The sequence below is a fragment of the Engystomops pustulosus genome, chromosome 2 (assembly GCF_040894005.1).
Source record: "Engystomops pustulosus chromosome 2, aEngPut4.maternal, whole genome shotgun sequence".
Lineage (NCBI taxonomy): Eukaryota > Metazoa > Chordata > Amphibia > Anura > Leptodactylidae > Engystomops > Engystomops pustulosus.
The window spans coordinates 254,439,452-254,451,787 of NC_092412.1; the positions used below are offsets into that span (position 1 = coordinate 254,439,452).

The 12,336-nt window shown below is 47.0% G+C and overlaps 1 protein-coding gene across 2 annotated transcripts; it reads right to left on the reverse strand.

Moving 5' to 3' along the window:
- Positions 1-426: 426 nt before the first annotated feature.
- CREG1 (cellular repressor of E1A stimulated genes 1) lies at positions 427-8,307 on the reverse strand. Of its 2 annotated transcripts, XM_072138899.1 has the most exons (4): positions 7,952-8,306; positions 3,284-3,403; positions 3,031-3,215; positions 427-1,692 (listed from the first exon to the last, which is right to left on the reverse strand). In XM_072138899.1, coding segments are annotated over exons 1-4 (606 nt in total). In that variant the 5' UTR covers positions 8,252-8,306; the 3' UTR covers positions 427-1,691. The 2 variants fall into 2 exon arrangements, with proteins under 2 accessions (XP_071995000.1, XP_071995001.1); XM_072138900.1 differs by lacking the exon at positions 427-1,692 and having other exon boundaries at positions 3,030-3,215; positions 7,952-8,307.
- Positions 8,308-12,336: the final 4,029 nt, after the last annotated feature.

The window sequence follows — 12,336 nt, forward strand, 5'->3', positions numbered from 1 at the left end:
CAGTGTTATCTATATAGAGGTCATTGTACAGGGAGGGGGAGGGGATAAGATGTGACATCATCTATTGTCAGTAGTGATGTAATGATGGGTCAGTGTTATCTATATAGAGGTCATTGTACAGGGAGGGGGAGGAGATAAGCTGTGACATCATCTATTGTCAGTAGTGATGTAATGATGGGTCAGTGTTATCTATATAGAGGTCATTGTACAGGGAGGGGGAGAAGATAAGATGTGACATCATCTATTGTCAGTAGTGATGTAATGATGGGTCAGTGTTATCTATATAGAGGTCATTGTACAGGGGGGGAGGAGATAAGCTGTGACATCATCTATTGTCAGTAGTGATGTAATGATGGATTACAGGTACTAAGCTGCACATAGTATTTCAGGATGTCATGTAAATACTTCATTCACCTTTACAAAATCGTCTGTTAAAAATATAACTTTATTTATAACAATACAAATCATGACATTCAGGATCACAAAGCGCACGTAGCGATCCTCGTTATTAGTGAGTGCAATTATTCTGATTCAGTTTCCCAATGATGAATATTAGTGCTTATTGCTGTTGCATAATCCCCATTGGTCACACTACAAGTCTCAGCAAGCCCTGGCCTCACATCGGCCTCCTAGGACTAGTCAGCACACTTTTGCTCAGGTTGATAATTGTCTGTGCTATAAGTAGATTGTGACAATCCCCTCATCGTCTGATCACTGCAGGAAGCCCCAGCAATCAGGTGTAATCTGTGGATAAACCTAAAACTTATAATTATCAAGACATCTGCTTGCTGTCAATGACTGAATGTTAACAGGATCGTCCCCAAAGACTAAAAAACAGCCCTGACGTACTGCAGTTGCCACACAGATGTGGGTTTGTTACTATGTATCACTATTGTTAAAGTAAATCTACCATCAAACTCCAAACCTGATAAACCAGGGACATTACTCCTAGATCCAGGCACCGGGACTGTGGGATCTTCTTATATTTGTTATCCATGTTCTCCTTCCTTCTAATATCAACTTTTAAAATGATGCTCATGAGCCTGAATGGCTCTGGGGAGGGTTACCAGAGCCCTTCCATGCTGCAGCTTCACCGACTGTTACACTGTGTAGAACTCCTCCCTCCCACTGTGTGAGATTAAATCAGGCAATGGAAGGAAAAAAGTGTTGAGGGAGAAGAGGGGGGTGGATAGACAGTGTAACAGCCTGTGAAGCTACTGGTTTCTGGTTACATTAGCATAATACATTTGATTATGGAAGGAAGAAGTCCATGGATAACAGATATAAGGAGATACCACAGTCCCGGTGCCTGGATCTATGAGTAATGTCCCTGGTTTATCAGGATGGATTGTGATGGGAGATTTCCATTAACCCCCTATGTACAGCAGCACCAGTCTATCTGCGGTCCTGGATATGGGGCTCGTAGCTACTATCCGCACTAAATCGCAGCACCAACCTGCAGCTGCGATAACAGGACAAGGTTAGGGTGAGATTTCACTCCCGAAAATGCCTTTTAATTGACGGAAATCAGCGATCTCAATAACGGACGACACACAAAGTCTATACGAAAGCAGTAGAATCCCTTTAAGATAAGATCATGTATTGCAGATCACATGGAGAAGAGGCACTCCGGCATCAGAACTTGTGGGTCCAGGCACAGAGAATCGGGATTGTGGGACGACATCAGATCCTCTGGAAAGAAAATACAAGACGTGACCACGAGGATGACCACGGGCTCCCATCTGTGCTGTAGGGGGTCAGATGTGATAGCACAAGCCTGGGCTTTCATTACCGTGACTGCCAATATTGCCACATCCTGCAGGGGGCAGCATGACTCAGGATAGTGAACCATCCATGAAGACGTCTGAAGTGTTGCCTTCAGGTCTCCCTAACCCCCCCCCCCCCCCGACTGTGGTAAAATGTGTGTAGAATTTAGAACTTTTAGAAGGTACATTCTCAGAGCCCCTCCATGGTGTAGCTTTACAGGATGTCACGCTATGCAGGAGCACATCCCCCTCCCACTGTTTGGGATTACATCAGGCAGAGGGGAGGTGCTGAGGGTGCAGGGAAAACGGGAAACATAGTATCTGTGAAGATAAAGCACAGTGAATCTGGTAACACTACCAAAGCCTTTCAGGCTCATTAGCATAATTTAAATGGACAAATACTACAAGGATGAAAGACTGTAAACCAAGCACACTGACATACTAGATGTACCTCATGTGGCAGGATCTGTTTTTCTTTAAACTTCCTATGCCCTTGTTTTTAAGCAGAAAAAAACGCTTTAAAAATATACAAATTACACTGTCTGGAGTTCCTCAGGCTCATTTGCATAATTTTAATAAACCTTAAAAAAGAAAAAAAAAAAACAAAACAGAGAATAAGAAACTAAAAGAGTGGAACCTGCAGGAGGGAGTGCACACAGTGGGGGTCATTTACTAAGGGCCCGAATCGCGTTTTTACGGTGGTTTACCCGAATATTTGTGCCGATTTTCCCTGAATTGCCCCGGGTTTTTGGCGCACGCGATCAGATTGTGGCGCACCGGCGTGCACGCGACGGAAATAGGGGGGTGGCCGAACAAAAAAACCCGACTGATTCGGAGTGTCGCTGGACTCGCGCTTACCTGCACCCAGGATAGGATAGTGAACTCCGGCAGACTTCAGCGCAGCAGCGACATCGGAGGAACTGCCTTAATAAATTCCGGCCGGAAGACCCGAATCCTCCGCAGAGAACGCGCCGCTGGATCGTGAATGGACCGGGTAAGTAAATATGCTCCAGGTATGTCAATGTGCTTGCTTTACAGTCCTTCAACCTGGTAGTAGATGTCCTTAATAGGAAAGAGACCATGGATCACAAATATAATAAGACACCCCAGTCCCGGAGCCTGGATTTATGAGGACGTGTCGCTGGTTTATCAGGATGGATTGTGATGGGAGATTTCCTGATTAGTCCTAGGTTATTCATTCTATAGTTCTGTATACAATGTATCCTCTCCCCCTCCCCCCTGAGGTCCTACACATTGTACTCACTAGGGTTTGGCCTGGTAATATTCCTCCGGTGTTACGGTTTTGATCCCACCAAAATAATCCAAAACCCAAACATTTGTGATGTTGAGTTTGGCAAAGAACCAGTCGTGGTCACGGGGCCAGGTAGCCATCTCCGGGTGACGGCTGAACAGCGCCAGCTTCGCCTTGTCCGTCTCCGTGTCGTTCACCTTTGGGAAAAATATTAGGTTATTCCCTGGCGTAGATAATAACACACAGGAGGTGACAGGTTCCTCACCTTCTGGACAGAACCAGACAATATGATGTGGGCGCAGAGAGGACTCTGGGGGTCGTATTTCTCCTCCCTGCAGTATGGAGTCTGCGCCAGAGACATGGTCAGGGAGGCGTTTGCGTTCACCTGAAATAATACGGAGAGAAAAATGTAAAAAATTATTTGTACATGTAATATAGGATTTTTTTTTTTTGTCCCCCACCAACCATAGTCTGTAACATGACTTAGGTCATAGAGCCCCCACCTAATTAACCACCTAGATGCAGCTGTTGCTATAAACCAAGGCATTTAAAGGGTAAAACTTCCAGGATAATGGGAGGAGTCACCAGCAGGACTGGAAGTGGTGATATCCTGTGACCTTTACAGACAAATCACTGGGGTCAGGGGTCATGATGTCACTGCTGATATGCACACGTGACCATTAAGGCAGTTGATTGGCTGCTGTGGTCACAGATCCACCCTGATGTAACAGGGTAAATGTCAGGGTTTGTGCTGGAAGGGGTTAAACAGAGCCGGTCTTGTCAGATGTAATATCAGTATGAAAGCTCTGCCCGGTGTCACGCGGTGTATTACATGATACCCTCTGTCTGAACTGTAATCTATCCATACAGGAGACCTCTACCCTCCAGACAGGAGCCATCTCCATCTCATGATCATTACACTGCAAAACTTACTGCTTCCTGCTGCGTCATCTGCTGAGCCCAGCAAGAGGTATAGAAAACCACAAACTGTGTAATAACAAGTCCAGTATACATGGGAGAACACCTCCAGGCACGGTATACATTGGGGGGGGGGAGGGGGTGGACACCTCCAGGCGCGGTATACATGGGGGGGGGGGGGGGCTGGACACCTCCAGGCGAGGTATACATAGGAGGACACACACCTCCGGGAGCGGTATACATGGGGGGGACGACACCTCCAGGCGCGGTATACATGGGGGGGGGGGGCTGGACACCTCCAGGCGAGGTATACATAGGAGGACACACACCTCCGGGAGCGGTATACATGGGGGGGACAACACCTCCAGGCGCGGTATACATAGGGTGGGGGGGGGGCGACACCTCCAGGCGCTGTATACATGGGGGGGGACACACACACACACACACGCACCTCCGGGAGCGGTATACGTGGGGGAACAACCACAGGTTTGGCATACTCGGATGAATCCGTCTGTGTTTTATAGTGCAGAGCATTTGGGATGGAGATGAAAATTAGAGAACATTGTCCGATCACTTGATTTATTCAGAATAAATGTCATTGCCATTGATGGATTTTTGTAAGGTGCCACCAGGTCACTAGAACAGGGTTTTTTTTTTTAATAAGTATCAACATAAAAACCTTTATTTTACAAAAAAAAAAAAAAAGTGGTGATGATAATTATAGAACAGCAATGACTGGAGCACAAGAACGATTATAATGATATTTTCTGCAGGTCCATCAATCAGTAAGGAGAGCACAGGACCTCAGCCCCGGCCACAGGACCTCAGCCCCGGCCACAGGACCTCAGCCCCGGCCACAGGACCTCAGCCCCGGCCACAGGACCTCAGCCCCGGCCACAGGACCTCAGCCCCGGCCACAGGACCTCAGCCCCGGCCACAGGACCTCAGCCCCGGCCACAGGACCTCAGCCCCGGCCACAGGACCTCAGCCCCGGCCACAGGACCTCAGCCCCGGCCACAGGACATTGCTGGTCTCTCACACGGCTCTGCTGGGATCTGCTCCGCTCTTCCTCAGTTCTGTGACTGTTGTGGGTTTCTTGGGAAGAACTTTGTCACAGGGATTTTCTAGAGGTTTTTCTATTGGGTTTGGCTCAGGACTCCGGGCTGCGGCCATTTCATTGTTTTCTGTTACAAGGAACTGCTTAACCAGTTTTGCTGTGTGAAAAGGAGCATTGTCCTGCATGGAAATTGCTGCTGATGGAGCGATGAATACAAGGAAGGAACCACGTGGTATTGAAAAAGGTTCTGATACAAACTTGCAATCATTCTGCCAGGTAGCTGTAGGAGAGGTCCAACTCCTGATGCAGAAAACATTCCCCAAACCTTGACACTTCCTCCACCACCTCTCACTGACTGCTTTACACACTTAGGGTTCTGTTTTTCTCCAATTTGTCAATGAACATAATGTTTCCAATCAGATTTAAATAAATAAAACTTGCTTTCATCACTATCAGCTGTGGACACTTCTCATCAGATCACACAACAAGCTCCTCAATAAAAGTGAGTCTGGGCCTTTTGATTCTTTCAACTAATAAGAGGTTTGATCACTGCAGAGTGGAATTCAGTCCAAAAGCTCTTAAAACGTTGAGACGCTGGGGCACATTTACTTACATTCTCCATGTAGTTCACAGAAAGTCCATTGTCCGTGTATAATGCGCTGTGAGGGGAGTCACTAAGATCGTGAGCCCAATATCCTGCATGTGTCGCTTCCCTGCTCAGGTCCCCGGAGTTCACCTTCTTCTTCCTGGTGCATGTAAGTGCATTGTTCGTGTATAATGCGCTGTGCGGGGAGTCACTAAGATCCTGCACCCGATATCCTGCATGTGTCGCTTCCCCGCTCAGGTCCCCGGAGTTCACCTTCTTCTTCCTGGTGCATGTAAGTGCATTGTCCTTGTATAATGTGCTGTGCGGGGAGTCACTAAGATCCTGCACCTGATATCCTGCATATGTCACTTCCCCGCTCAGGTCCCCGGAGTTCACCTTCTTCTTCCTAGTGCATGTAAGTGCATTATCCGTGTATAATGCGCTGTGCGGGGAGTCATGAAGATCCTGCACCCGATATCCTGCATGTGTCGCTTCCCCGCTCAGGTCCCTGGAGTTCACCTTCTTCTTCCTGGTGCATGTAAGTGCATAGTCCGTGTATAATGCGCTGTGCAGGAAGTCACTAAGATCGTGCACCTGATATCCTGCAGGTGTCACTTCCCCGCTCAGGTCCCTGGAGTTCACCTTCTTCTTCCTGGTGCATGTAAGTGCATTGTCCGTGTATAATGCGCTGTGCAGGGGTCACTAAGATTGTGCGTCCGATATCCTGCATGTGTAGCTTCCCCGCTCAGGTCCCCGGAGTTCACCTTCTTCTTCCTGGTGCATGTAAGTGCATTGTCCGTGTATAATGCGCTGTGCGGGGAGTCACTAAGATCGTGCACCTGATATCCTGCATGTGTCGCTCCCCGCTCAGGTCCCCGGAGTTCACATTCTTCATCCTGGTGCATGTAAGTGCATTGTCCATGTATAATGCGCTGTGCGGGGAGTCACTAAGATCCTGCACCCTATATCCTGCATGTGTCGCTTCCCCGCTCAGGTCCCTGGAGTTCACCTTCTTCTTCCTGGTGCATGTAAGTGCATTGTCCGTGTATAATGCACTGTGCAGGGAGTCACTAAGATCCTGAACCCGATATCCTGCATGTGTCGCTTCCCCGCTCAGGTCCCCGGAGTTCACCTTCTTGTTCCTGGTGCATGTAAGTGCATTGTCCGTGTATAATGCGCTGTGCAGGGAGTCACTAAGATCCTGAACCCGATATCCTGCATGTGTCGCTTCCCCGCTCAGGTCCCTGGAGTTCACCTTCTTCTTCCTGGTGCATGTAAGTGCATTGTCCGTGTATAATGCGCTGTGCAGGGAGTCACTAAGATCGTGCGCCCGATATCCTGCATGTGTCACTTCCCCGCTCAGGTCCCCGGAGTTCACCTTCTTACTGGTGCATGTAAGTGCATTGAATGGAACACAATTTGAAGTTAAATCCCGCGCTCAGTCTGAATCAGTCGGATCGTCTGACGGCCGCCCGCCGATTTCCGTCACATGAAAGCAGCGCAGCTGCGCCAAAGTACCGTTGAGTGCGCCAAAATCCCAGTGCAGACACCTGTTAAATACCTATGCAAGCCGTGCAATCCCCGAAAAAGTTGCGACCCTTAGTAAATGACCCCCAATGTATGAGGAGACAGATCCTTACCCTCTTCAGTGCTGAACTGGCAGCAATTCCACATGGAGATTCTCTGCATTATCCCGTCCTCTCTTACATTTGTCTTTTGGGGGCAACCAGTCTTCTTGGGGGACCTGAATGAGTTTATCATGTTGTAAAGACAACATTAAAGATGTAATAAGTATTTCCTAGCAAGAATTACAGTATAAAACGGTTGCTGATGAGAAAACTTTCCTTGTGTCACAGTCACTTCTGGATTTGGATCACTGTGTGAGACCTCCCCCTGAGAGGCCCCAATCCAGCCAGCGCCTGCAGAGCCCGAGATAAGCAGCGCCATGTACACCCGCCCCGTCTGATTATATCCTGATTATATAATGGGGGGGGGGCCTATGGAGGTGACAACACAAGGGTGACCTAATATAACAGGACAGATGGAGAATATCAAACACATCATATACTATATACACACACACATATATATATATATATATATACAAATACACACACACACTGTTTACCCATACTACATATACACAAATACTATATATAAACACATATATTATATAGAGGCAGGACGATCCCCTATATCCTCTACTGATTATCAAATATTCTGGATTATATTCTGAATCATTACATAATGTGGATAATCTGAATAATGACAACATTCTGCAGATATTCAGTATCTTCTCTACTATAGTGTAATATATAGGGAGTCCGTATAATTATATGGCTATGACGTCACCTCCCTGGCCCCGCCCTCACCTGCAGGTCCTGCACGGAGATCTCCATGGTGGTCAGGTAGAGGTAGATGACTCCGCTGCTGCGGCCCCGGGGTCCGTCACTCACTGAGAAGACATTGGCGAAGGGCCGCCCCGTCACCGGCTCATGGCTGGAGATAGTGGCCAGCGCGCCCCAGTCACACCTGTGCGCCACGTACCGCGCCACCCGGGCCGTCTCATTCCGAGGGGGGATATCAGCCGCCGAGGGCCGGGCCCCCAGAGACAGTACCAGCACCACAAGGGCAGCCACCCCCGCACTCAGGATCATACCACCTCCCCTCATCCTCACTGACTGCAGCGCGGAGCTCACAGAGGGAGAACTACACTGACTGAAGAGAGGGAGGAGCCCGAGTATATTCCAGCCAATTGGAGAGAAGCATGGTGACACATTGCCAATGACAATGCACTAACTGGTCAGTAGGCGGGGTTACAGAGATGTCAACAACAGAGTTGGGGGATAGAGAGACCAATAGGATGCGATGATGCAACAATAGGTCCAATCAGAATACAGAAAAGTTACAGTGGGCGTGTACACACGGAGGGAGCGCAGCAAGGCGGGGCGTGACCTTGATGCAGTGAGTTCTCTTATTGGTCTGTATACGTCCAGGCGGGTCTCGCGCGCCCAATCAGGGAAGCGGCGGGCTGACAGCGCGTGGAGACGGCCGATGACAGAAAAACCTACAATGGACCCCGAACAAGAACAAACTTTATTTACAAAACTACGGGACTCAATGATGAACACAGGCTTCATGACCTTAACAACCAATCAAAAACCAGGTTTCATTCTTTTCACTTCAGGTTAAGAGATGAAAGCTCATCTCTGATTGGTCGCAACAAGAATAATTGTTTCCTTTACAGGATTTTACTGTACAACATTAATATTCAGGATTGGACTGGGCATTGGGGAATTGCTGATGGACCTCGTCATCTGGCGCTATGATAGACACTGTGACCCGCACAATGACGTCATTATCCCTCCATTTCCTTCCCGCATCACGGACATGGATTCTAATATCCGTAATTTTTGTCAAATTCAGGGGGAACATTGCGGTTTTACGTTGTGAGGGGTATATTTTATTTAGGAGCGCAGTGTTGTTATCCAGGTGCTATTATAGTAAAAGTGACTGTGATATCTTTAGGTGCGCAGTGTGGAGATGTGCTGCAGTATTCAAGTGGAATGTTCTGCAGCTGGAGAAGACACGGCACTTTTACTAGATCCCACTGCTGCCTGTGTCTGATCAGTCCTGTAGTCACTGACTATGTTGTGTGTGAGACTATATAGCAGCAGCAGCAGTGCCCTGAGAGAGAAGGGAGGAGACAGGGATTTATCTTTCTGCCTCCCCAGTCAGGGCCTAGAAATTTCATGATCCCGGACTCCCACAATATAGATAATATCTCTATGTGACAGGAATGTGGGGGCCGCAGAACCAATTTCCCTGGTGGTAACTACACACCCAGCCCAACACTGTTATTACATTAATAAGAGTATCAAGCAAACAATACTGTATAACCCAGTGTTACCACACACAAGTCTAACAACGGATTTCATGAGGCTTCATGCTTTTATCTACTACCAAGTGAAATGTTTTGTCAGTGATGTCACAGTACATGGGATAATACACACAGTGATGTCACAGTACAGGGATAATACACACAGTGATGTCACAGTACAGGGGATAATACACACAGTGATGTCACAGTATAGGGCAGGGGTCAGGAACCTTTTTGGCTGAGAGAGCCATTAATGCCACATATTTTAAAATGTTATTCCGTAAGAGCCGTACAATATGCACATGCCCCCCAGTAGATTGGTAGTCTCAGTGTCACGGTTGCCCCTGCGATCTACTTCTCGGATCGAAGGGACACCCGTGCCCCTCTCCATGGCGGCGCCCCTTTCCGAGAACACACTCACTTCTCCATGTTCCTGCTCCCTTCCCGGCTGCCAGCGAGCTGGTACACGCAGATTTAATGGGCCAGCGCGCCACTGATTGGTGCTTCCTGCAGCCAGCTCCCCATTATGGCAGCGATGGCACCTGGGTTGCGCAAAGGACATAGGCAGCAGTAACATCGCTGCCTGTGTCCAGTGATCAGCCTGAGAGACACACAGCAGCCATCACTATTTATTAAAGATCTGCCTGAGAGCCAGATGCAGCCAACAAAAGAGCCATATCTGGCTCCCGAGCCATAGGTTCCCTACCTCTGGTATAGGGTATAATACACACAGTGATGTCACAGTACAGGGATAATACACACAGTGATGTCACAGTACAGGGATATTACACACAGTGATGTCACAGTACAGGGATAATACACACAGTGATGTCACAGTACAGAGATAATACACACAGTGATGTCACAGTACAGGGATAATACACACAGTGATGTCACAGTACAGAGATAATACACACAGTGATGTCACAGTACAGGGATAATACACACAGTGATGTCACAGTACAGGGATAATACACACAGAGATGTCACAGTACAGGGATATTACACACAGTGATGTCACAGTACAGGGATAATACACACAGTGATGTCACAGTACAGAGATAATACACACAGTGATGTCACAGTACAGGGATAATACACACAGTGATGTCACAGTACAGAGATAATACACACAGTGATGTCACAGTACAGGGATAATACACACAGTGATGTCACAGTACAGGGATAATACACACAGTGATGTCACAGTACAGGGATAATACACACAGTGATGTCACAGTACAGGGATAATACACACAGTGATGTCACAGTACAGGGATAATACACACAGTGATGTCACAGTACAGAGATAATACACACAGTGATGTCACAGTACAGGGATAATACACACAGTGATGTCACAGTACAGGGATAATACACACAGTGATGTCACAGTACAGGGATAATACACACAGTGATGTCACAGTACAGAGATAATACACACAGTGATGTCACAGTACAGGAATAATACACACAGTGATGTCACAGTACAGGGATAACACACACAGTGATGTCACAGTACAGGGATAACACACACAGTGATGTCACAGTACAGGGATAATACACACAGTGATGTCACAGTACAGGGATAATACACACAGTGATGTCACAGTACAGAGATAATACACACAGTGATGTCACAGTACAGGAATAATACACACAGTGATGTCACAGTACAGGGATAACACACACAGTGATGTCACAGTACAGGGATAATACACACAGTGATGTCACAGTACAGGGATAATACACACAGTGATGTCACAGTACAGAGATAATACACACAGTGATGTCACAGTACAGGAATAATACACACAGTGATGTCACAGTACAGGGATAACACACACAGTGATGTCACAGTACAGAGATAATACACACAGTGATGTCACAGTACAGGGATAATACACACAGTGATGTCACAGTACAGGGATAATACACACAGTGATGTCACAGTACAGAGATAATACACACAGTGATGTCACAGTACAGGAATAATACACACAGTGATGTCACAGTACAGGGATAACACACACAGTGATGTCACAGTACAGGGATAATACACACAGTGATGTCACAGTACAGAGATAATACACACAGTGATGTCACAGTGCAGGGATATTACACACAGTGATGTCACAGTACAGGGATAATACACACAGTGATGTCACAGTACAGAGATAATACACACAGTGCTATCACAGTACAGGGATAATACACACAGGGATGTCACAGTACAGGGATAATACAGTGATGTCACAGTACAGAGATAATACACACAGTGATGTCACAGTACAGGATAATACATAAGTGATGTCACAGTACAGGGATAATACACACAGTGATGTCACAGTACAGGGATAATACACACAGTGATGTCACAGTACAGGGGATAATACACACAGTGATGTCACAGTACAGGGATAATACACACAGTGATGTCACAGTACAGGGATAATACAAACAGTGATGTCACAGTACAGGGGATAATACACACAGTGATGTCACAGTACAGGGATAATACACACAGTGATGTCACAGTACAGGGATAATACACACAGTGATGTCACAGTACAGAGATAATACACACAGTGATGTCACAGTACAGGAATAATACACACAGTGATGTCACAGTACAGGGATAACACACACAGTGATGTCACAGTACAGGGATAATACACACAGTGATGTCACAGTACAGAGATAATACACACAGTGATGTCACAGTACAGGGATAATACACACAGTGATGTCACAGTACAGAGATAATACACACAGTGATGTCACAGTGCAGGGATATTACACACAGTGATGTCACAGTACAGAGATAATACACACAGTGATGTCACAGTACAGGGATAATACACACAGTGATGTCAC